The sequence below is a fragment of the Phocoena sinus genome, chromosome 6, assembly GCF_008692025.1.
Source record: "Phocoena sinus isolate mPhoSin1 chromosome 6, mPhoSin1.pri, whole genome shotgun sequence".
Classification (NCBI taxonomy): Eukaryota; Metazoa; Chordata; class Mammalia; order Artiodactyla; family Phocoenidae; genus Phocoena; species Phocoena sinus.
Window position 1 is genome coordinate 52,023,652 of NC_045768.1, and position 26,751 is coordinate 52,050,402.

Sequence of the window (26,751 nt, forward strand, 5' to 3'; positions counted from 1 at the left end):
CACTGCTGTGGCCTCTCCCGTTGCGGAGCACAGGCTCCGGACGCGCAGGCTCAGCGGCCATGGCTCACGGGCCCAGCCGCTCCGCGGCATGTGGGATCTTCCCAGACCGGGGCACGAACCCGTGTCCCCTGCATCGACAGGCAGACTCTCAACCACTGCGCCACCAGGGAAGCCCGCTAGTTCTTTTTAAATCGCTGGATTTGGTTTCTGGTTCCAGCTTTTCCCGTAACCATTTTCAGTTGAAGTGCATATGCCATATTGATAACACAGTTTAACATTCTGGGAACTTTTGTCAGGCAGCAAATTATAAAGTACCTTGTGATCTAGGCACTTGACCAACTCTTTAGTTTCTCCTAAATAAGAACTTGTATCTTCTGGGGAAAACACAAGAACATCTGGGAAGTTCCTGTTTAGCATGACTGAGCCTTTCTGCTCTAAAGAGTAGAAAATAAAATGTTTGTGGAAAGTCAAATTAAAGGACTGGTCTGAATAAACCATTCCTGCAAGATCCAGCGTCCTTTCACCATGATAATATAACTAAAGAAGCCCTGACCTACCTCTCCCTAAAGAAAGCCTAATAAGCAAACTACTTGAAAATAAGATCATTTATATTATGTTACTCATTGGCTTTAAAACCTTCAATGACTTTACTTTGCAGTTAGAATAAAACTCATTTTCCTTACCATGGCCAGCAAGGTCCGGCAAATCTTATAATCTAGCCTCTGCTCACGTCTCCTCTCAGCCCAGTCTGCTCTCTTGCTCTCTGAATAAACTCAGTTGCTCAGCTGATAAAACTTTCCCTGCCCCAGAGCCTTTGGGCCATTCTTTTACAGAAAAAAAAACTTTTAATTTTGATGAAGTCCACTTTATCAACTTTTGGTGTCACATCTAGAACTCTTCTCCAAACCCTAGGTCTGCAAGGGTTTGCAAGGGTCTTCTACATTTTCTTCTGAAAGCTTTATAGTTGTTTTGGTTTTACACTCAAAGCTATGATTCATTTTGAATTAATTTTTGTATATGGTGAAAGAGTAAGATGAAGCTTTGTTATTTTGCCTAAACATAGCAAATTGCTCTAGCACCATTTTTTTCAAGGACTTCCTTCCTTTATTGAGTTTATTGAGTTTCATATACCACTGGGGAAAAGCAGGTGAGAGCATTGTGTCAGTCTGTTTATGAGCTCCATTCTGTTCTCTGGACCATTCTTATCTTTCATACACCCCCCAGCTAACTCCTACCCATCCCTCAGGTTTCACCTACAGTGTCATTTCCCTAGAGAAGCCTCCAAGGACCACCCATTTTCATCCATCTCCATACTCTCAACTTTAATCCTAAGAAGTTCAGCCTCTATTAGTCTCACTCTACACCTGTATTATACATTTCGCATAATTTGTTAAAAATTTGCTGGTATGTGTGTAAGTATGTGTGTAATTCCTGCCTAAAAGCCCCCAAAAGTCAGGAACTGAGTCTATTTTGTTTACCATTTTAGTGCCCAGCAGCATGCCTCTTATATGCTGAATGCCCAATCAGTATTTTTTGAGTAAGTGAATGGAGAAAGGTCAGGCATTCTGGGGGATGTTTTCTAAATCCCTGGGTATCATTTTCTTTTCTTTTAAAAATTTTTTTATTATTTATTTATGGCTGCACTGGGTCTTTGTTGCTGCACGCAGGGTTTCTCTAGTTGAGGCAGGCAGGGGCTACTCTTCATTGCGGTGCGTGGGCTTCTTATTGCAGTGGCTTCTCTTGTTGTGGAGCATGGGCTCTAGGCACGTGGACTTCAGTAGTTGTGGCATGTAGGCTCAGTAGTTGTGGCTCCCGGGCTCTAGAGTGCAGGCTCAGTAGTTGTGGTGCACGGGCTTAGTTGCTCCACGGCATGTGGGATCTTCCTGGACCAGGGCTCAAACCCATGTCCCCTGCCTTGGCAGGCGGATTCCCAACCACTGCACCACCAGGGAAGTCCCTGGGTATCATTTTCTTAAAATCAGAGGGCATTCCTGGCTCTTGGAGCCTTAGGGCATAACTTTTCCCCAATTAACCCATCTTTTAAGTCAGTGATTTTGAGAACCTTTGGCCTACACTGGAGGACTTGTTAACATACAAACTACTGGGGTCCATCCCCAAAGTTTCAATAGGTCTGGGGCAGCCTGAGAATTTGCATTTCGAAGAAGTTCCCAGAAGATCATGATGATGATGCTGGTCTGGGAACCACACTTTGAGACCTCCACTTTCTCGTCTCCTGCCTTTGCATGTGCTGTTCCTTCTGCCTAGAATGCCCTTCCACATTTCTTGCCCTGAAAAGCATGCATTCATCCTTTAAGACTTAGGCCAAGTGATTTCTTCTGAATACATTTTTCAGCTACTCCCACCCTTTTTGGGCAAAGTAAGACCACCTTACTATGGATTGGAGTTGAACTGTGTATACACTGCTGTTTCAGTGCTTTCTCCTTTAATTGTGTCTATTTCTGCTTCCAGCACTAGTGTGTGAGCTTCTGGGAATGGCATAATAATTTAGTTTATCTTATTTCTCTAAAATGGAAACAAAATAGTGGCTGGTACAAATTCTAGGATGATGTAGTCTTTAAAACATGTTAAAGTAATTAAAATATACATATAGTCAATATATTCAAAAGAAATAGCCTCAGGTGGTAACAATGGAACATTAGGACTGTGAGATAGTAAGTGATTATTTTTTGCATGTTTTGTCTTTTCCGTATTTTGTCCAATTCTTTTTAAAATTATTTATTTATTTTTGGCTGCGTTGGGTCTTTGTTGCTGCACGCAGACTTTCTCTAGTTATGGCGAGCGGGGGCTACTTTAGTTGCAGTGTACGGGCTTCTCATTGCGGTGGCTTCTCTTGTTTCAGAGCACGGACTCTAGGCACGTGGGCTCAGTAGTTGTGGCTCACGAGCTCTAGAGCACAGGCTCAGCAGTTGTGACGCACGGGCTTAGTTGCTCCGCAGCATGTGGGATCTTCCTGGACCAGGGCTCGAACCTGTGTCCCCTGCATTGGCAGGCAGATTCTTAACCACTGGGCCACCAGGGAAGCCTAGATTTTGTCAAATTCTTTATATTGCTTCTTCTTTTTTTTTTTTTTTTTTTGTGGTACGTGGGCCTCTCCCGTTGCGGAGCACAGGCGGCCGTGGCTCACGGGCCTAGCCGCTCCACAGCATGTGGGATCTTCCCGGACCGGGGCATGAACCCGTGTCCCCTGCATCGGCAGGCGGACTCTCAACCACTGTGCCACCAGGGAAGCCCTATATTGCTTCTTTAATTTAGGAAAAATACTATATGCTATAAAAGACATTCTAGAACTTACACATCAAAATGGTTGTTTCCCCTTTCATAGTTGTCATTTTGAGCAGCAAGGTTCTTATTCCAGTTATGCTGCACTGATCCTATCCATTTTTTAAACTCCTGCAGTGCCACTGAGAATCTCTCACCTGTCCTCGGTGGCAGAAAAATTTTTAAGTATACTTAATTTTTTGAAAGAGTCAAATGACATTCATGGCAAAGTCTAAGGAACAAGATTGATAACCAAGCTGATTAATATCATGTGGAGTCTGGAAGAGAGTATGACCAATAAGTGCTAAGATATACCCTGTGTGTCATATAAGTAGCTCCTCAGCTCTTAAACATTTAATCTCAAAGAGTAAAGCTGGAAATACAATTGCTTTAAAACCAATATTACATAAAACTTTGAAACATAACTTTCTACCTAAAAGGGATTTGAACAGAGCATCCTTGCAATAGGCATATACATCCCTTAGGTGACCCCTTGAAAGGGACCTTACTATGCGCATATACGTTGCTATTTGTTCAAGAAATAGTGCCCTCACTCTAAATCACTAATCACAGGGGCTGGAGCATGAGCTGTAGGGCCGAATTGCTTAGCTTTAATTGTAGCTCTTTCACTTACCAGCTGTGTGACTTCGGCACATTTTAAACCTCCCAGTGCCTCAGCTTCCTATCTGTAAAATGGGAAGAGAGGATTTTTGTACTTCATAGGGTTGTTGTGAGGTTTAATTAAGGTAATAACTGTTAAGCGCTTTTAAAAGTGCTTTTAAAGGTAACATCATTTTGCCAATTCCAAGATGCACATTTTTCACATTTTAACACTTGTGAAATGAGGATATGTCTTACAATTAATGTAATTTTAAGAAGCAGTTTATTACCATTTAATTAGCAATATATTTTTTAAAATCAAAGGTACTTAAAATAATGGTGCAGCTTGGAGTAGATGATGTTTTAGATTTCGATAACATAGCGGTAAGAGCTTGATAAACACTGGCTGTCATCAGCATTGTCATCAGTGTTGTGGCTATCATCATCATTATCTTGGTTCTAACCAAGGCAATGCCATTTGATTGGTTGGCAGTGCTGGCCTAGAGTGCACATCAAATTTCTGTTTCATTTATTTGTTTTCATTCATGTGTTCTTAGAAAAGGTCTAGTGCGCTCTTTTTCATATCTGTTTCATATTAAGCTAATGTATCTATGGGGTTAATTCGTGCAATGTCTACGTTATTCTCTGCACCATACTTGGAGAGCTGCTAAAATGTTCTTCAATGCAGATCAGTCTCTTAAAATAAACAGACGAGAAGACAAATTCTTTATTTTCTCTGTTGATGTATTTTCCTAAATCTTTTTGAGGCACTTTTTCTTAGTGAGCAAAACCAAGCCACTGTTGTACCACTTAAGATTTACTGGTTTGCAGTCTTCTCTGACAGTGAAAAGAAGCAGTTTATTGATCTGTAACAGAATGGATCACGGCCAAATCTTTTCTGGTTTATACAATTCACTGACATAAGAATCTGCATATCATTAAGAAGACTGAGTCCTCACAATTTGAGGCCACCTGTCAGGCATGAACAATAACTGGGAAAAATCAATACACAATATAAAACTGTTGTTTCTGCACAGACACTGCCAGGATCCACACCCAGTGACAGGCATATTTTGTTATTTTACCAGTGATATGCCTGTGATTCCTAATTTTAGGCTTCCTCCTCATTTTGATTTTATTGTTCAGTTTGGGGGAGGGTGGGAGAGACCAAATTCAATCTGAGATAAAAATCTTCTGCCAGGTTGAAAGAGGTTCAATAACAGGAGAGAACCTTGGACCAAAGTTTATGAAGCTTGACTAGGAAGATTCTGGGCACATCTCCATCCAAATACCTTGACACATACTTCATTCACCCATAACACAAGAAGCTTGTTTCTTCTGGCCTTCTGTTTGCCCTCAAGAATTTAAATGGTGGTATTTACAAGCCATTATGAAGCAAGAATACAAACACATAGGGCTAGATTGAGGCCAGTAAACAGTTTTGCTTAGGTTTTGTTGTTGTTGCTTTTAGAAGTATAATTAGTTGAGTAATTCCAGAAGCTGGGCTTCTTTCTTTTGCCCCCTCATCAGCTCACTCATCCTTCTTCAGTTTACCCAGTCCCCACCTTTTTTTCTTAACAAAGCTACATTTGTCAGACATAATGCTCACTCTACCCCTAAAGTCTGCCTTTTGATTCAGCTAGCTCTGACTCTCCAAGTTCAATGCCATGGACCTGAACCAGTGTCTGTTTCCAACAGAATGTCAGGTGATTGCCACATAGAGAGATTAGAGTCATCCTGCCCTCCTGGTGGGCTGCCAGACAGAAACTGGGGACCAGCAGGGAGCTGGGAGGCCTTCAGTGGGAGGCTGAGAATTAGGTCTCTGTGGGTAAGCTCAGCAGTAGTCACCGCAGCTGGAAAAGCCATGCAAGGAGCACAGCTGTCAGAAGCAGCCTGTAGAAACCGGTCCTTTAGAGTTTGCACTGAGCTGCTTTCAGTAGTCAGCCTTGAACCATAGTGCAAACCCATTCAAACAGTGAAGAAAATTTCCCTAGCTAAGCAGCAAGAAGCTCTCACCCTGTGTGATCAAAGCAATCAGCTGGTTCCTCTTCCTTCCTATTTGTTTATATTTCTAATCTCTTATGATCTCCATGACTGTGGCCTGATAGTTTTCTTCTGCATAGTGTTTTTTTTTTTTTTTTTTTTTGCATAGTGTTTTAAAATACTTTTTTCTTTCTTCAGGGCCTTTTAAAGCAGATAAAACCAAGTTGACAGGAAGTATCTAATGTTTCTTTTTAAAATAATTGTTATTACAAAAGTAATGAAGGAGCTAAAATCATCCATAATTGCATCACTGAAGGGCAACCACAATGAACATTTTGGCGTATTTACTTCTAATTATTTTAAATAGATGTGTAAATATGTACATATGTATTTTTAACAAAATAGGTTATGACAGAATAGTTTTTTTTAATCATTAAAAGCTCTTAAATGACATCAATGGCTACATTAGAATCCAGGATAAATGGATATGTTATTTTAGCATTCTGTTTTGAGAAGCTCATGTGGGTTTCTAAATTGACACTTTATTTCTCAGCTTGGAATTCGTTAAGCTCAATTTCTTCGGATTTTGTTGGTTTAGAGTGAGAATTTGAACACAGTGGAAATGGAATATTTCTGTCTGTACCATTGTTTGCTTTCCTTGCCAACATTTTTAAAAATTAAATTATTTATTTTGGGCTGTGTTGGGTCTTCGTGGCTTTGCGCTGGCGGCGAGCGGGGGCTGCTCTTCATTGTGGTGTGCCCTGGCTTCTCATTGTGGTGGCTGCGAGCGGGGGCTGCTCTTCATTGTGGTGCGCCCTGGCTTCTCATTGTGGTGGCTGGCTTCTCTTGTTGCGAAGCACGGGCTTTAGGCGCACGGGCTTCAGTAGTTGCAGCTTGCGGGCTCTAGAAAGCGCAGGCTCAGCAGTTGTGGTGCACGGGCTTAATTGCTCCACGGCACGTGGGATCTTCCCGGACCAGGGCTCGAACCTGTGTCCCCTGCATTGGCAGGCAGATTCTTAACCACTGCGCCACGAGGGAAGCCCTTGCCAACATTTCTCAAAAGGCATTTTGAAGAAGCAAAGATTGGAGCAGTGGGTTTTTTTGTGTGTGTTTTGTTTTAAATTTTGTGATTGGAATATGTCTTGTAATCTCAGTTAACTTTTAAGCAGAGAATCGATATAAAATAAGAAAAATGTTGCCTAACAAACCCTAAATGTTTCAAAACCACATGTCGTGCTGTGTCATTTGAAGTTTATCCAACAGGAAAATGGGAGATTTTGAAGATTTTTTTTTTTTTTTTTAAGACAGGGACTGCCTGGGTCAGATTTATGTTTTAAAAAGACTAGGTCAGTGAAAAACTTGAGCTATCAAGGAAGAATTAACATGAAGTTTAACCTTTTAAAAAAATGAGCATTTGGTGTAACAGCTGCTTTGGTTCAATTGAGAAAATGAAACTATTGAACCAACATTTGGAAAGGAGGATAAGTGTCAAAATGAAAAATAGTTTGTGAAATGATACAGAATGATACATATTTGTATTTGAAGGCCACCTTCCTTAAAAAGTCACGTTTCTGGAGAACATATTTTATCTCCCATAAGAGTACTGTGTCTAGAGACCTGCTTTCAGCACCTGTCCACAGGTGCATCTGTGGGTGTGTCACTCTCAACACCCAGTGGCCGGGTCCGGGGCAGTCACCACCTTGTTCCACAGGCTGTCTCTCCCCCCTTCCAATTTGCTCTCTCCATTAGCAGTCATCTTTGTAAACAGAAGTCTAAGATATAGTGTTGTGCATATTTTTAAATGACCCATTTTGATGGGGCTCTTTATTGTTTCAGGTTGAGTGCACTTGGGAACTTGATGCATAAAATTTGCATGACTCCTCACTCCTTTCTGTATCTGTCTTTGGATTCAAGCCAGCATGGCTCACACCACAAAGGTTAACGGCTGTGCCTCAGGTAACTCCATGTTCTGGAGTGTGTGTGTGTGTGTGTGTGTGTGTGTGTATTAGTGTGTGTCTTTGCTCAAACTAATTTATTTCTTTTTAAATAATGGGTAAATAATAAGTTGCCTAGATAACTAGGATTTCAAACAATTTCTGTCCATTGAAGTTTTTTGTTGTTTCGTTTAATCTCTTAGAGAATTTGCTTTTATCTTTAGAGTCTTTATGTACAAAAATCAGCTAGGTAAATTATTACCTACGTCAATTCTATCGGAGTGTTGAAAGATAAATGTAAAATACTGAATGCTGATGCAAGAATAATGTACACTCCTCTTGCGCTTCTTTATGAGGGATTGAACGATGAAAGAGGAAATGAGTTTGAATGCTTAGAACCAATTCCTAGTATCCACTCCCAAGCAACTTTTGTTTGTTTAAAGTAACTTTCCCAGAGGGGAATGTGCAGCAAACCAAATATATTATGAATCATAAAGACTTGTATTCTGATTATTGCTTTGGTTATGTTAGAGACCTATAGAGTTTGCATATCTATTCCAATATTGCTTATATAAGATTTTGGAGAAATTTATAGAACAAATGCTGAGAAAAGCCTCCTAAGAGACAGTGTATGACAGGAGATGACAACCTGTCCAAAATGGTACTCTAAGTGTTCATTCCTCTTTTGAGCTATCTGCCAAATAGCAGAACGTGTGAGAGCAGTAACTGTGTATGTGGGAATTCTTGTGGAGCGCTTGAGTCCAAGGTCTTCGCTCTGCTGGCTCTGAGCACTGGGTAATGGAGAGAATGTGGGATTGGAATCGGGAGACCCATCTGCTGCATTAACCATGAATTATTGGGCAGGACTGTTTCTCCATGTGTAAGACATCAGTAAGTATATCCACCTGCAGGGTTAGAACCAATGAGAGCACCAGGAATGTGCACACAAGTGCCGTGTAAGTTGTAAAACAACAGCAGAAGGAGGAGACCTCTGAATTGGGCCCACCCAGCCCGTGTGTGGCTTTCTGTTTCAGCAATCCCAGCTGCAAGTATCCCCTCTGGAAAGATGCTCTAGCTTGGCCCAAACCAAACCCAAATAAACTCAGTTGTTTATTATGGAACAACTGATCTTACTCTGTTCATTCTTTTTCCTATCCTTTCTACTGCTCAGCTTCTCAGGACTATTACAGATTCTGCTCAGGACTGCTGTCATTAATAAAATAGGAATGACAATACCTAACATTTAATGAACACTTAGTGTTACCATGGTGCCCAAGATGTTTTGCCTGCATTATCATACTTAATAGTCATAGTAATCCTAGGAGAGTATGCTGTTATCATCACCACCACCACTGTCATCCCTATATGATAGCACAGAAAAGCTCAGTAACTTACCTAAGTGAAGAAAGGAAAGTCAGGATTATTACTTGTTTCTCTAGTCGAATATTTGATAAGGGAAGAGATTGAAACATTGTGAAATTTCTTGAGAGTTGTGGGTGGGTTTCCACCCCCGTGGTACTATGATCTCCCTTCCCTCTGCTGCCCTCAGTTCTTCTCACACACTCAGAGAGAGCGGGCTCGAAGTTGTTGGTGCCTTGGAACGCTATGGTATCTCTGGCAGAATCAATATATTCCAGGGTTTAGATACTTGGCCCAAGTGACCCTAATTCCCTTTCCAACTTGACTTGTCCTGGAGTATCCCTTTTCCTTTGTTCCTGAAGTCTGATGATACAGTTATAACCTTTCTTCCTCACCTGGTGTCCTGCCTAACAGGTCTGGGGACTGAGTCTGAAAGTGAAGAAAAGCTGTCTGATTTGTGACTTCTGGGGTGTCAGGGTATGAATTGTTATTGCACAAAGGTGCCTGGACAAGGCAAGGGAAGGTTTTTGTTTATTCTAATCACCATGACCTCTGTAAGCCTGTAAGCAAATCTGATTAGAGGCTTAGTCATACACAATTACTTTAATTTTATATATGCATATATGTGTATAAATATATGTGTGTATGTACATACACAGGTACATATACATGTATACATTATGTATACATACACATATGTATATATGAAACTCATTAGAGAAAATTTTATAATACACAAGTTTAGTGTTTTCCAAAAAAATAAAGCAAGAATTACTGGCAATACCACCACCCTATAATAAACTTTTTGCTCATTTTCCATATGGCCTTTAAAGTTTTTTTCTTAATTTATTTATTTTTAAAATTTTTATTGGAGCATAGTTGATTTACAGTGTGGTGTTAGTTTCAGGTGTACAGCAAAATGAATCAGTTATACATACACATATATCAACTCTTCTTTTAGATTCTTTTCCCATATAGGTCATTACAGAGTCCAAGTAGAGTTCCCTGTGCTCTACAATAGGTCCTTATTAGTTACCTATTTTATATCAATATATAGTAGTGTGTATATGTCAATCCCAATCTACCAGTTTATCCCTCCCCCGCTTCCCCCTGGTAACCATAAGTTTGTTTTTTTTACATCCATGACTCTTTGTGTTTCGTAAATAAGTTCATTTGTACCATTATTTTTAGATTCCACACATAAGCGATATCATATGATATTTGTCTTTCTGTGTCTGACTTCACTCAGTATGACAATCTCTAGGTCCATCCATGTTGCTGCAAATGGCATTATTTCCTTCTTTAAATTTTATGCATTTCACATAGTGGAGATTATAGTTATAAAAATCTGTATTTTACATTTTCTTTTCTCACTTTGTATTACAAAAGAAATACCTGCCCGTTGTTAAAAAAAAAAAAAGCCAAACTCAAACAATGCGAAAGTGTTTGTGAGTTATAAATATACTTTTTGAAATGTAATTAACATAAGAACATTTACAAACCCAGATTAAGATGAGATAAAGAGAGCTTTATGGCAGCTAATGAAGGCTGGTTACTGATCTTTCCCATGAGAAAAAGTTACATTATTTGGATAGTTTAGTGGAAGTTTTAAATGTGGAGTAAATTATATGGTTTTCTTTCATTTTCCAAAAATAAAGTATAATATTAAATATGCTTTTTTAAACTGTACTTCCCCTAGATGTGTTATGCCCGAAAGGGGTCTCCCTCCCTACCCCTACCCCTACCCCTACCCCTGAAAAATCACTGCTTTGGGCTCCGTAGAATATGAGGAGAAATCCTGTGTGACGGTGCAGTCAGAGCACTGGCAAAAGAAACACTTTCCACGGTCTTAGGAATAAAGCAGATGCAAAAGAAGACAGATGAGAAAAGTACCACCTAGTTAAACTGTGCCCTTGGCTGCAAAACACACCTGAAGACTGATCATCCCATGTTCACGTCCCTGTTTAGAGTTTAAACTGGGTAGGGGACTATTCCAAGTCTTTTTTATACTCTGACTTCCCCATTGAGTCCTTCAGTTAGATTGGGTAAAAGGTACTGATTATTTTTTTTTTTTTTGAAATATAGTTGATTTACAGTGTTGTGTTAATTTCTGCTGTATAGCAAAGTGATTCAGTTATATATACATTCTTTTTTCATATTATTTTCCATTATGGTTTATCACAGGATTTTTTTTTAATATTTATTTATTTATTTTGGCTGTGCTGGGTCTTAGTTGCAGCATGCAGGATCTTCGTTGAGGCATGCGGGATCTTTAGTTGCGGCATGCGGACTCCTTAGTTGCAGCATGCAGACTCTTAATTGCTGCATGTGGACTCTTAGTTGCAACATGCATGCAGGATCTAGTTTCCCGACCAGGGGTTGAACCCGGGCCCCCTGCATTGGGAGCGTGGAGTCTTACCCACTGAGCCACCAGGGAAGTCCCTATCACAAGATATTGAATATAGTTCTCTGTGCTATACTGTAGGACCTTGTTGTTTATCCATTCTATATGTAATAGCTTACATCCGCTGACCCCAACCTCCCAATCCATTCCTCCCCCCACCCCCTCCCCCTTATAAGAGCAGTTAGTTAATGCTGTAATTTGTAAATTTATTACTGTACATTTCAGACATACAAAATACGTAAAGTTTATATAACAAGCACCCATGTACATACCATCACAGCTTAAGAAATAAACTTAACTAGTACATGGCAAATATTACTGAGCACCTACAACGTGCCAAACATCGTTCTGGGCCCTGGGAATAGAACAGTGAACAAAACAGGCAAAAATCCCTACTTGCAGGAATCTTACATTCTAGTGGAAGTTAAAGTCTCCTTGTGGACAGAGTATGCAGCTAAAATAGAGGTCATTCTTATACTATAAAAGTATTCTTTGTTTATCTGAAATTCAGATTTAACTGGGTGTCCTGTATTTTTATTTGCTAAACCTGGCAACCTTACCTGTGAACCCCTTCCAGACTGCATCTTCCTTCTTACTGGCAACCCCCTCATTATCAATTGTTTGTCATAGTTTTATCTGTTTTTCACCAGATCCTTTATCCTACTTCTATTGACTGGTCCAGTTTTGTTTTCATTAATTTAAAACATTTTATTATGGTATTATTAAGAATACCCTAATGTCATTAGTTAATGTAATGACTTATGAACATCATAAATTGCTTATGGCTGACTGTTCTCTTTTTATATAGCCAAGTAGTAAGTAAATGGGGGTCATTGGTTAGGTAAATTGCTGTATTTCTGAAGAATTTAGAGATAGGGACAGTGTGCTTTTCCCCAAGTTTTTGCATCATGTTGTAAACTGAGTGTACTGATCGATGCCTCTGTAAACACTAATTAATGTTGTGAAACTTTAATTAGAGCCTAGAATCTCTTTAGAAGCCAAGTAACAAGTGGCTTATTTGTCAGATGAAGATAATCATACCTGTCCTACCTTCTTCACAGGATTGTTGTGAATAAAAAATAAAACAATAACCGTAAAAACACAATGTAAAGTGCTGGTCAGATGTCAGGAGAAATCACCATCCTTCTTGTTTCGCTATCTCTGTTATAAGTTCCTGATCTAATAAACACCGGCTCAGGTGCCATTGTGCCAGGCTCTGTAGGATGCTGTGATGCTGGGGAAAGAATTGAATTACTGTCCTTTGACAGTTAAGTGAAATGGATAGATGAGCATTAGGGAGTGACTTTTTATGCTTGCCATCACCATTTTTATTTCTGTGAATACTTGCCTTTGCTAGTTTATTACAGTTTTTCCCTCTCTTGCTGTTCTCTTTCACAGCCCAAATACATGTGAATTTTTCCAGACAGATGCATACTTACTCATTTAATATACTTTATTGAACTACATTAAACATTTGGTTGTTATTTTTTTTTTTTTTTTGTGGTACACGGGCCTCTCACTGTTGTGGCCTCTCCCATTGCAGAGCACAGGCTCCGGACATGCAGGCTCAGCGGCCATGGCTCACGGGCCCAGCCGCTCCGCGGCATGTGGGATCTTCCCAGACCAGGGCACGAACCCATGTCCCCTACATCGGCAGGCGGACTCTCAACCACTGCGCCACCAGGGAAGCCCTGGTTGTCATTTTAAATTAATATAATAACTTTCATAAAATCTTGTTACCCTGGTCAGTTATTTGGCTCCAGGTTTTTTCTCCATGCTGATCTTAAATGAGGTACAAAGGCCACTGATAAGAACTGGCCAATCAGAGAAAGCCAAAGACTCATGGCCGAGCAGGCAGAAGGCTGCAGTGCAGTGCAGCCCACTCTCCATTGTGTAAATATTTTTTCTGGGCAGGAGGATTTCTCTAACAGAACTCTGAGCCCACTGCGGTGAACCTGACAGCAGGGATTGCATGCTGTTTGTCAAGTACAAGACAAGACCAATTTGCACTGACTGGTTTGGCTAGAGTCGACCTGGTGTTTTCTGAGACCATCTGTAAAGAATGTCACAGAGCATGGCAGAGGTGCTGTGTTCATGGTGGTGAGTCTTAGACCTGACCTCTGTGTTTGTATTACTCCAAAGACAGAGAGTAAGCTGATTAGAAACTGGGGCTGCTTTAATTCATGGGTACCCTTCTTGACCTTCCAGGGTCTCCTGATACAATCTGCAAGAGGATTAAATGAGTGTTCCTATTTGTACTTTGCATTTTCCCCTAAGTGGTGTGTTCAGTGGTTATCAGAAGAGCTGAGAGGGTAACACAGAGTTGCCTAACATAAAAACATACGTAAGAGCTAGCCAGGGTTTTGATTTCTCCTGTTCAGTCTCCCTTCCTTATTTTCAGGTGGCAAAACACGACTTGCCACCATGGCTAAGCCAGAAGTTGAATATGGAAAGTAATTTTCCTTTGTTTGAGGCATTCTGTTGACATTAAAAATCAGAAGTATAGTGTCTGTGAAGATCCGATCAAGGGGAAACAGGTCAAGGGGAAAGTAGGTATTTAAGAAAACTACAAAAAAACCAAAAGTAGAATGATTACAAATAACATGTCCTTCCTGACAGGGGTTATTTTTTTTCTTCGTGTGACGTGTTTCATAGAGCCAAATTAACAAACGTATTCTAATACCATATATATATATATAAAATATTTGTATATTTAGTATATTGTGCAGTTTCATCCTGTTATTCGATGTATTTACTAATTGGATTTAATTAGATTATGCATTTCAACTTCAAATGAAACTTCGTTGTTAGTTATTTGAAGGCTAATTTCACACTGAAGTTTATAAATGAAATAATTTACTTTCTTATAGTGATGGTGTTTGGTAAGATAGTTATTTTTTTAAGTAAGAAGTATTTGTATTTGAATTTCATTACTGTTAAAATGCCAAGACCACCTACAAACAGGGACCCTGGGTTTTAGAATCGTGCTTGTCTGGTTAATCAGAACCCCAGAATTTGTCCCGCCCCCAAGAGGCTCTGAAGAGTCCCTCCCTTGTCAGGGCTTGCCTGTTTTATAAACTTTCAAGGCTTTGGTTTAAGCTGTAGCCAGCTTCGCCTTATAAGATTTTTGCTTCAAACCATGAGCGAGTCATAATGGGTTAAGCATCAGATTTCAGACAGGCGATTAGCTCTCCAGCTAAGCCGAGGAAGGATGACTTATCTCCCAGCAAGTACCAGCTGACTTGGGTGTAAGAAGGATAAAATCCAGGCTCTTGCTAGTCCTGAGTGCTGGGCAAAGTACCCTTCAGTTGTCGATTGCTGCCCTGATACACCGTGGGTGCCAACAAAAAAGAAAAAACACAAAATAAAAGCCCAACAGGGAGATTGGCTATGTTAAGAACTTGAGCTGTTGCTATCATTAGGAGACTGCATAGTGAGGCAAAGGATTACAACAACCCTTCCTACAAGGACTTGAATGTTTTGTGCCCTGCTCACCCGCAGACTTCCCATCGTGAGTATTGACATTTGTTTCTGATTATACACTTCCCCTCTTTCTGGAAGAACTTTGGGTGGGCTAGTTGAGCCCATTAGCTTCCTTCTTCCTGTGTCCCGGATAATTCCTGTTCATCTCCTTTGTGCAATTTCTGAGAAAGGTTTGAATGGGTTTGGAGGAGAATCAGTGACTAAAGCTCACAGTTTCTGCTTTGGGGACCTTTTCTATAAAAGGCTCTTTGATCTGGCATGAAAAATAGTTAGCATAGTTCTCAAATTCACAGAGATAATGAATTCTTGCTCTTTTCTGGCAACATATTTTAAAATGGCATTGAGTAGACTTCTCTAATAAAAAACCTCAAATAAGACCCAACCAGGGAATCAGACTTGGTAAGATTCATTCATACAGTCGTAGAAGTTCTAAGTCAAAAAAAATCATGATTCTATCTTTCCTCCCTTGGCTGCCTTATTAGATATTTTTGGAGTGTACTCTATTCCCATATGCTTTAGGAAAAGTATGTTCATGTTTTAGAGGATAAAACCTGGCTCTGCTTTTGGGTTGCAGTTCATTAGGAAGCCTGAAAACAAGAGAAGTGTTTAAAATATGCAGCCACTTACATATACAGCATTAGTGATCTCAGCTGGCAGCTCTATATGGACAAGTGATCTCACAGCTTAAAAATAAGTATGTAGCTATATTGAGGATTTTTAAAAATAGTGACCAGATTTCTAGTCCTAGTAGTTTTTGGAGCAAGCCATGGCTGAAAATTCAGATTGAATAATATTCTATAATATTCAGAAGGCTTTTCTAACCAACAGAATGAAAAGCAGAACTACAGACATGAGGGAGAACTGGACCAAGAGAAAAAAATTATTGGATTCCTGGGATTTTTGTTCTTATCCTGAAATTTAAATCTTTGTACTCTTACTTTGTCTTGTTTGTGACAAGCCAGATTTGAGTGGTTCGTGACATTTCCACCAGCTGGATCAGAGGTTGTGGACATGGCTACATTTCATCATATAAACCTTTACTTAAAGGAGCTGGTGCTAGAGTAATAGTTTATGGAAGCAATTTGCTATTAATAGTCACAAGTACTAAATTTATTTTAGCTCCTTTTTCTGTGATTTTATTAATTGGAACAGTTCTCTCTCCAAAGGATCTTTTGCATTTTGGACATGATCTCTGTTGGATAGAATCAAGTGATAGTCATGGGATTTTCTGAATTTGATCTCACAGTATCTGGTTTAGTTGATAAATTCCATCAGCTTTGCAAACATTGATTCAGCTTGTCCTGCCAAATTTTCCCTTCCCTGTCCACTTTCTGAGTGCCTTTTTCTTGCATCAACTATCTGTTAGGCAAAGGCATTTCGAGTGTTTTTGTACAGCAGGCACATTTCAGAGTCTCCTGAAAGGGGACTTCTGTTGTGGCGCAGTGGTTAACAATCCGCCTGCCAATGCAGGGGACACGGGTTCGAGCCCTGATCCGGGAAGATCCCGCATGCCTCAGAGCAGCTAAGCCCGTGCACCACAACTACTGAGCCTGCACTCTAGAGCCCGCGAGCCACAACTACTGAGCCTGCGCACCACAGCTACTGAGCCCACGAGCCACGACTACTGAAGCCCACGCGTCTAGAGCCCGTGCTCCGCAACAAGAGAAGCCACCGCAATAAGAAGCCCGTGCACCGCAACGAAGAGTAGCCCCTGCTCACCGCAACTAGAGAAAGCCCGTGAGCAGCAACGAAGACCCAACACAGCCACAAATAAAAAAAAGTCTCCTGAAATAAAGGGAGAGAATATGCCAAGATTAGAAATATAACAGAGGGAGAGAGGGGTGACATTTCTAATAATTCATAAGCCCAACTGCTTAATCTCTTTAAATCGTTAGTCATGTGCATCAGTTCTTACATTCTTCTAACTAAAACAGAAAAAAGTTCACTCTTCCTCTGCTCTCAGGATTCCCCTCATGTAAGACAGCGTACCCAGCAAGTGACGGCTGGTTAATTTCCTTTTCCCTAGCATTTCAGATTGATTGACTGGGATTTTTTATTCAAATCAGGGCCACCCCATGGCAGTGTTTTTTGAGGCAGCCCATTTGGCATGTTCCCTCCAACTGTGAGGACAAAGCCTGATTTGTCTTCCCATGACCTGGCAGAGGAGGTAGAAGTACCTGCTGGCTTGATGCAGCACGTCCCCTAGCCAGTATTCCACTTCTTCACGTGGTGAGTCAGCCCGATGGTATACTGACTTCTATAGCACAGCAGGGTGGAGACCTGGAAGTCCATAAGCCGGTCGGGGAGGAGGGAATGGTTTGCGTGTCAAACCATTCAAGCAATGCAGCTTACAGGGAAAAATTGCAAAATACTGAAGCCCTTTGCCGCCAATTTTTCCATTAGCACCACACTTTACACAGTTTTCAAATCTGCCTCAGGGACAGCTGTTTGGCAATGGGAGGGGAAAAGGTCACGTCACATCATAAGCTCTGTGGTTGGCTACCTGTCAGCCTGTCCTGTAAGGAATCTCAGCAGGCCCTGAGCAATGCCTTCTAAATGCTCATTCATCACACACACACACACACACACACACACACACACACACACACACACACACACACACACACGAGGAGCCGTGGATTCTCCAAAGGGGGTGCTCGGAAATTATTTGAGAACTGGAAGACAGTGCTGGAACTTACACCACCTCAGGATACTGATTTTAAATGAAGAAATCCAAGACAGAAAAGCTTCCGGAAAGGTAAAGAGGGCTTAGAGCTGGGGGCTTTTCCTCTGGGACGTTATCCCTCCGTTTTCTGTCCTCTGGACAGAAAAAGTAGGCTTTCCAAATAGTGGTAAATTTAAGTGAGGGTATAGTTTTTGGACTACCAGAAAGAATGATACAAAACTCAGTAGGAATAATTCAGTTCAGTGAGTTCATTCATTCAGTAGCTCACTTTTAAAAGACTGCACAGAAATTTACTAGGCAGAGGGCACCTGTTTCCCTTCTTTGTGGAAGGACCAACCCTGAGGTTCTGTGAAAGTGGGTCTGTCTTTGCCTTATTCTCACTACTTTGTGATTTTGTTTTGTTAAGGATGGCTGGCAAGATTAAGGGTCATTGAGCTTTCTATACTTTTGTTATTTTCTCTGTCTCTCCAAACATTTTAGCTTTCATGAACTTTAATCTCTGTTTTCTGCTCTTTATTCTGAGCCTTTGTTTTGGGCCTTATTTTGACAGAAATCATAGTCTATTTCTGTTTCTTCAGTCATAATGCCTGCAAAAATCACAGTTGGCCTTCCCAGTTCTCCATGGCTCCAGGTGGTAAGAGACCTGCTCTGTCCAAAGAGGTGTGAAAGAAGCAGGGGCTTCTCCACCACCCCAGCTGCTGCTCCCCCACTCCTACCTGCCCTTGTAGGCTTTGTGCAAAGCGCTGTTCTCTTTACTTGGATGTCTTTCCTGTATCTGTTTATATGAGCCCTTCTTATGCTTCAAGTCCTGCTTCCTCTCTTACCTCTTCCAACACGTGTTCTCAGATACTCCCAGTGGGAATTCGCCCATTCCTCTTGTTTATTCCTGGAGAGCTTTGTATTCTGTTAAATAGTTGCCATCACTTGCTTTTATGTAAGAGTTGTAGTTGTGTGTCTCATTAATCTGTAATCTCTGAGGTCTTAAGAGGCCGGATTCATGTCGTCTTCATCTTGGTATGCCCATTGTGGCTTGTGTAGTACCCAGCATAGCCAACAGGCTCAGTGTTCAACCAACAAATGTTTGCAGCCCACCTCCTTGGTGCTGCCTTAACTCTGGGCATCTAATACAGAGCAAGATGCAGGCACAGTGCCTGCTTAGGAATCTGTGGGGTTGAATTGAGCCCTACCAGTTGCCAATCTTAAATTGTCATACTCTTGGCAATTTTCTCCCAGCCTGTTCACCCGGATATTTCCCCTGCATGAACAGGTGGCTTTCACTCTGTCACACATACTTGGATTCTTCCTCCTCATACCTCACATCTAAGTGGAAGTTGTAGTGTATACTTTCTATCACGTGCTCTAAGGTAGGCTTAAAATGGTGTTGTCTGTTAAATGCCTTGAGTTCCAGGGAGAGGAGACCAGGTACAATGTGGTTATCCAGAGAGGAGCATTATTGGAGGCCATTTGGAAAGCTCTTTCTAGCTCCCATGGCCTCTTTGCTCCTTTCCCAGCTTGTTAACAATCCAAGCAGAGAGAGGTGGGGGAGCTCCAATCAGTTCCTCTTGCTTATTATCTAGTCTGGTTTGGTGGACTGGTTGAACCTGTGGATGAGAACCTGAGCTGGTGACCTCTAAGGCAGGAGTATGGCCATTGGTCTACCTTCCTTCTCACCCACAGTTTTTTGGGGAAGGTCTCTACAGATCTATCACCCCTTTTAGATGGAAGGAAATCAACTGTCCTTACTGCTTCATCATTTACAGCCTTTATAGTCTCTGTGGTGATCTCATTTAAAGTTTTAAATCCTTTAGTTTCATGCCCCAGTTCATTTTGTCATTTGGCTTTTTTAAATGTTGATTTCAAATCTCAGATGTAAATATATTGTGAGAAAGTCTTTAGTTTAAACTTAATGAAAGGAATAATCATGAGGCAACCCAGACCATGAAAAAAACCCAAAACCCACAGAAATTCAGTGTGACTCCAGTGTTAAACCTTAAATGTGTCTGGGGGAAATGCACTTTGTTGAGCAAGGTTTAACAAAGACAGAGGATTCTCTTCTGGCCTTCTAAGATAGGCCCATCGTCCATAGCACCCTCTTCCCGATTTCAGTTTCCAGCTGGAACCTCACACCTCCGCTGGGGCACACCCTTTTGGTGTTGGTTGTGGCCTCTCCTTGGAAAATCTCCCTGATGTTCAGTTTTAGGCGCAGATCCTTCTAATCCAGGCAGGTAAAGAGGAGTGCTCTTCCAGCACCCAATGCTGTCCACACCTAACAGGATGGGAAAGAACTGTAAGCCCTTGCTGGACCTGTCCTGTCCTTCTAATCCCCTTCAAGTCCTGTCAGCCTCCTTGGGCTGTGAGGGAGGTGGATAGAGAAGGAGCCCTGGTGGTGAGGAAGGGAACTGTGCCCACTTTTCTCCGTCACTGCAGTTCCCTTAGACATCCAGGTTTTGGTGTCATATCCTATCTGAGAGGAGAGGATGGGTGACGTAGCGTGATAAGGTATTTGAATTCTTTAAGGGTTGAGGGGAAGTCTCAACGCAGGTCCTTCATGAGCATGACAGCAGAGCATCTTGCTTTCAACCTGTCTCTTTTCAGGATGAAGACTTACAGGTAGGGTTTTTGCTATCAAGATTACCTGCTAGAGAAATGGTCATGGTAGGGATCCTAGGCTGTTGTTTTGGTTGTTGTCTTTGTCTTCAATTTGTTTCAACAAGGACTCTAGCCATTTTAAATGAGAAGAAAAAAAAGCTGGCCACCTGGAAAATAGGAAAAGGAAAGGGATGGAAACAGGAATGAAATTACATCCCAAATGGATACCATGAAGTCCTTGCTTGGTGTCATACCGAGACCTGGGAGTGTGTTCAGTTTGACCAACCCAAGGTTTTGTTTTAATTTGAATTAATTGCCAAGATTTTTTATATTAGATAATTTCATATAAAAATACCAATTTCTAAAAAATATACCAATTTCTGCAGCTTATCTTGAAAAGTCAAAAGATCTGGATCACTGGATGTGTACTTTCACAGGGCCACAGTCATCTGGAGAGGACAGGTGCCTTCTGGTCGCCCCCAAATCCCTCTGAACCCCTTCCTTTCCATCATTAACCTGGACTCTGAAGGTAGTTGAACTTGTGATCTGAACCTTACTTGGTTACTTGAATTGCTTAAGGGGCTGCCCCCAGTTTGGCTCTCAGCTTCCTTGAAGCCAAGATGAAGAGCACACTTAAGAGTTGCAGAGTTTGCTTGGTTTAGAGCCGAGGTTCTCATCCCTGGCTGTGGCAGAGACTCATCTGGGAAGCTTGTAAAGATGCTGATGCCCCTGTCCCCACCACAAGAGGGGTGGGGATGGGGGGATGAGTCAGCAGAACTGTGGCTACTGATACGCTTGGTTGCCATCTCAAAGTCCTGCAGCCACCGTCCAGGGAAGAAGGACCGTTGGGGCACTGTCTGCCAGCCTGGTGTCACAGAAGCCTTTGCCTACAGCCCATTTCCCCTCTCACAAGGAGTCACCTTTCCTGGCTACTCCCCACCTATCTGAGGAAAGGTCTTGAACACACATCTTCATCCTCCCAGATCTCATTTGGTGGCTTCTTCTGTACATAAATTAAAGAAGAGTAGAGGCAGAGAGGTGTGTCTTTCTCCCAACAGTGGGAACCGTTGTGACTGACACTCTCCAGTCAGAGGAAGCTCCTTTATTTAATTCTTCTCCCATGCCAACTTTTGTCATCCTTGATAAAGGACTAGACATTTACTTGCATACAGTGACTTTTTCTGTTAGACCTTGCCTTCATAGAAGCACACAGACAAAATAACGACCATCACCCTTTTTGTAGAACAACTATATTCATATTTATAAAATAAAAATTTAGCAGAATTTTTTTCCAGGATTAAGGAACACTACATTCAGTTGCTTTCCTCAGTTTAATTCTTAAGAACGAGTCTTTTGATATTGATACTTAGTTTGGAATATAATAATGTGACTAAATAATACCAGAATATTCTCAGAAGTACAGAGGAGAAAATTTCTCTCTTAAAAGCAAATGATAAAACAAGCCTAAGGGGCTTCATTGGTGGTGCAGTGGTTGAGAGTCCGCCTGCCGATGCAGGGGACACGGGTTCGTGCCCCGGTCCGGGAAGATCCCACATGCCGCGGAGCGGCTGGGCCCGTGAGCCATGGCCCCTGAGCCTGCGCATCTGGAGCCTGTGCTCTGCAACGGGAGAGGCCACAACAGTGAGAGGCCCGCGTACCGCAAAAAAAACAAAACAAAACAAAACAAAAAAAACAAGCCTAAGGAAGTTTTTTGAATGATGGATGTTTTCTAAAACTGGATTGTGGGGATGGATGCACAACGATATACATTAACTAAAACTCATCAAAATGTACACTTAAAATGGGTGAATTTTATGGGACATAAATATCTCAAAAAAGTTTTTCTTAAGTCCAAAAACAAGGAAAAAATTGATCTAACTCAAATCTCTTATCTAATGTGGTGTCGTTGGGTAAAATAACTTGGAAGTTTTTGGATCCTATATTTCAAAGTATCTGGCACTTGAAGCTTTGTTCTTTATTAGTTTGTTATTTCTCTCTGAATCAGTTTATTTGGCGTAAAACAAGCCCAAATGAATTCCACGTCATCTTAAAAAGTTTGATCTTTGTAGCTTCACGCAGGAAAATGTCTGTTTCAAAGATAGTCACTTTTAAAGCACTCAGCCACGAGAATGTGAGTGGAGTGAGATAGGGTGTGTGCCAGCACTAAGGTGGACCAGTTAGACTCTGCAAATCCAGGGGTTCTTGTAAAACTCTGCCTCTCTCCACATAGCTGTCCCATTTTGAATTTTACAAAACAGGCCATTTAGAGTCATCCTTACTCTTTGTTAATCTCTGTTTTACCGTTTAGAACTAGCTTTTCTTACTTGCCCTGTAGAAGAGTTCAATTAAACTTTATTCCACTAGAGTCAGTCACATTGACCCAATATACTTAGGCACAAGTGAAGAACAGATTTAAAAGAACCCTTTTTTCCCTCTTTTTCTTTGGTGGTGAATTTAAACCATTAGAGGGACATCTCATTCTTAGTAAACGTTTAAAACAGAAACAAAATGTCGCTCAAAAATGTTATCCCCCTAAAACAGAATGCACTTGTTTGGGAACTAATTCTGTGTCTTTGAAAGTCATATGATCTAATTGGAATAAAATGTTTAAGGAACTATGAAAAAAAAACAGGTTTGGGTCTGTGGTTTACAAATGGGAGTGTTTTTAGCCTTCAAATTACATGTTGCATTAAATAAGAATAAACCAAGAAAAGAAATCACTCGCCTCAAGCCCAGCCTGGGTTCAGCATAACACTGAATCATTTCCTTCATAGAACAGCCCTGCGCTATGGCTCAGATTGTGACCGGGAGCTTTTCTCAGCACTGGAGGGTTTGGGGGAGGGACTAAGTCAGCAGGAAGAATAAGGACACATTTGTCACCTTTCAGTCTGTGTTCTTCCTAGAATTAGCAGATTTATAGCTGTATTTCTAGGTTAGCACTTCATGTGTCAGAAGGATATGAGCAGAGTTTGTTTGAAAAATTGGAAGGGGCATGGGAGAGGTCTGTCTTTACCTCTGGGTTAAGATCCTTGCTAGCAGTTTCGTTCATTGGTAGTTTTTGCTGTCTCACTGACGCCGAGAGTCCTGGAATTAAACCCCGTGGCCAGCAGGCTGTTAGTTGGTCAGGAAATTCCAAATGGGTATAAATAAATGCTCTGCAGCAGCTCCTGGGCTCTTTGCCTGCTAACGTGTGCAGGCCCTTTAATGCTGAGGGAAGTGGGCCTGAGACTTGGCTTCCTGCTTGCTGAAAATTACAGTTATTTTGTTTCTGGGTGGGTAAGTAAGAAAGCCCAAAAAAAGAAAAATAGAGGAGAGTGTGACATTTGGATGGGGGTTGGTGAAATATAAACTCAAGCTCTGTATGTTATAAAAAATATTTGCTTTTCTTACAGGCTGGAAAGAATAACTTAGTCCTGGATTTTTGGTTCAGTGACAGTTTCAGCTTTAGCCCGTGGCTCTAACATAAAGATGTCATTGTCGTGGGAGTGAGAGGTTGTATGTATATGTTAAGGTCTGAGTTGTTGAGTTTATGGCTTACTTAAATCACAGAATTTCCTTTCTTGTTGGTAAATCCATTTTTGGTCGTTTGTTTTGAGCTCTGTTTTTCTAATAGGGAGCTGCTCAGTGTGCCTTAAAGCCGGTTTCTTTTTCTTATGTAAATACTGTAAAACAAAATAAGGGCTGGGATTCATATAATTACTTTAGCCCCACCCCCCAGAAAAGAAAAAAAAAGCTTTAATGCTTTGTTAGAAAAGCCTTTCTGTCCCAAAGTCCTAGCTTGTGCTGCTTCTCTGCTTTTCACAAAATTACTCTTTGGCACATTTCCTATGTATGCTTAGAGCAACATGTTATTTTTTTTTTTTTTGGTTTTGGTTTTTTGTTTTTGCGGTACGCGGGCCTCTCACTGTTGTGGCCTCTCCTGTTGCGGAGCACAGGCTCTGGACGTGCAGGCCCAGCGGCCATGACTCACGGGCCCAGCCACTCTGCGGCATGTGGGATCTTCCCGGACTGGGGCACGAACCCATGTCCCCTGCATTGGCAGGCAGACTCTCAACCACTGCGCCACCAGGGAAGCCCTCAACGTGTTATTTTTGAAGAAAGTTTGGAAAACAGCATTTAGTCCCCAAGCTGTGTCCCATCTGTGCGTGCATGGCAAATTTAGGCTCTAGTTCATCAGTAAGTCTTTAAATTAGACAGTGGACATTAGAAGGCAGCACTGCTGAGGCTGGTGAGAACAAGTACTGAAGTGCCCGTGGTATCTTGACTATTACGAGACAGATTTTGGGTAGAGTCGCTGCATCTTCTAGTTGGCACTGAACACTGGAGAAGAGGGCCATTATGTGACCCTCCTGGCCTCTGTAATGTCACGTCCTCCTTACTACAATGTGTCCTTTATTAACACATCGCCCATTCCATTCCCTGGAACTGTAACCCTTTCCACTTTCTTCCCTCTCACCGCTCACCTGCAGCCTGGCTTCTGGACTTCTAAGGCCTGCCCAGGATAGGACTGATGATACAGCAAAAGGAAGCTGCATTTGGGGATTGTTAAGTTGTGCCACTTGTTACCATGCAGCTGGAAAGTGCTGCCCAATGGAGTGGGCAGGGAGCAAGGCCCCGGGCTCTGTATGAGTTCCTCTAGTCTGACAACTGCTCTAATTAATTTCTTCCTTCACTTGCTCACATAGCATGCGATGTTATGGAATTTTGTGTGAAGTATAGTGAAAGGGTCATGGTCTGGAAGCAACCTTTGGAAATCATCGAGTTTCACCAGTCTCCTCATTTTATGTGTACAAACCTTGTCACTGAGTGTGCAATTCCAGACCCTTGCCCATTGCTTGTCTGTGAACTAGGAAGTATTTATGGCTCCTGTACTTGTTTTATGAAAAAATTATACTGCCCCCCGCCCCCAAGTTAAGGCAAGCCATTCTGGATGACTGCATGGAAATGCAGTCAGTGGTTCTAAAGCACACGTCTCTGCACAGTGTGTTAAAGAATGCTGTACTCTTATGACTTCAGTAGAGATAGAAGAATGAGATTGTTGATAAAAATTAGTGCCTACCTTTGTCCTCTTATTGTGAGAAGAAAATATCTTAACTTGGTCGTAATATACTTTTAAAGATTGGGGAAGTTTTTCCGCTTTTACTTTTCATTTTACTTCCTTCCTATGCATAATTGATGCTGGACTAGGGCTCCCTGTATACCTAACCAGCACCCATACTCCACTCCCCTGAGCCCTAGTGTGCACACACATACACATGAACAGCAAACTCGATTTTGAAAAGCATCACAAATACCTCAAACCCTAGCTTTGTGGGGTAGGGGGAGAAAAAACAGGGTGGAGGGAGAGGAGTTCTGGACTATCTGGATGCCAGGGCTATGTGGTTCACCAAACAACAGAGGGTGGTCCAATAATAGTAAATAATAATAGTAGTCTGCCGACATAGCTCTAAGTACTCCACAAAAACACTGAAGCAGGTCTCCTATTTTCCCAATTATACAGCTGGAACAGAATCTGACTTGCCAGTGGCTGGAAAGTGGCAGTGGCAGGATTCGAACCCAGGCAGTCTGGTCCCAGAGTGCCTGATTTTAATCACTAGAGCTCTTCCTCCACCATACTTAAGTAACTGGCACATGCCTAGACATGGGGTATTTCATTTCACCGAATACCGAGCATGCTGTGTGCCAAGCACCATGCTGTGCACTGAAAGATAGAAAAGTACTACTTGGCTCCTGCCCCGCAGCACACCTGCAGTCTGCTGGGGGAAGACAGGCATGCGCCTGGCAGTCACAGCACAGGTCAGTACGCATTAGCAAAGAGGGCTAGGAGAATGGAGGGAAGAAGGTGACCAGTTCTTTCCAGGACAGAGCAGTTAGGGATAAGGGAAGACTCTACAAAGGATGGGATATTTGGGTTGGGCCCCTAAGGGGAAAGCAGCTAATTCTGACAGACGGAAGAAGCTGGGGAAGGGCATGCCAGGTAGAGGGAACAAAGTGAGCAAAGGCAGATAGGCTTAAAGTTGCTTGGTTGGTTGAGATTCGGGGTGGGGGTGGTGGGCGGAGGGAGGAAACTGGGAAGTGCTGGATTGGGGCAAAATTGTTGAAGACTTTTAATGCAACAGAAAGGAACTTTTGGACTTTATTTTCTATAATGGGGCTTCTGGCAACCAATCTGCAAAATTAATATTTGAGGAGCTCTATAAGTTTCCAGGGATACCTCAAACAAATGTAAAATTCCACAAAGAATATGTAATATAGGAGAGCAGAGACATTAGGCTTGATAAAAACAGGCCGCTTAAGTTGCATATGAGCAACAGCAGAGTGTTGGCTGTGCTCCCTGGTGACGCACACCGACTGCTCTCATGTACCCCGAAGATACTGGAGGCACAAGTAGAGGAGGTTATTATCATCTATATCTATGTAATTTATTTTGAAAT

The 26,751-nt window shown here is 41.7% G+C and overlaps 1 protein-coding gene across 8 annotated transcripts in view; it reads left to right on the forward strand.

The window, feature by feature from the left end:
• KANK1 (KN motif and ankyrin repeat domains 1) overlaps nt 1–26,751 on the forward strand; it is a 212,680-nt gene that overhangs the window by 145,403 nt on the left and 40,526 nt on the right. For 4 of the 8 annotated variants that reach the window (XM_032634663.1, XM_032634662.1, XM_032634665.1 and 1 more), the window contains one exon: nt 7,699–7,818. The exons of 1 other annotated variant lie outside the window; for it this stretch is intronic. In XM_032634663.1, coding sequence (XP_032490554.1) covers nt 7,782–7,818 — 37 coding nt within the window. In that variant the 5' untranslated portion in view covers nt 7,699–7,781. Of the gene's footprint in view, nt 1–7,698; nt 7,819–23,433; nt 23,594–26,751 lie in introns of those variants that run through there. 3 more of the 8 variants (XM_032634669.1, XM_032634672.1, XM_032634673.1) reach the window with 3 other exon arrangements.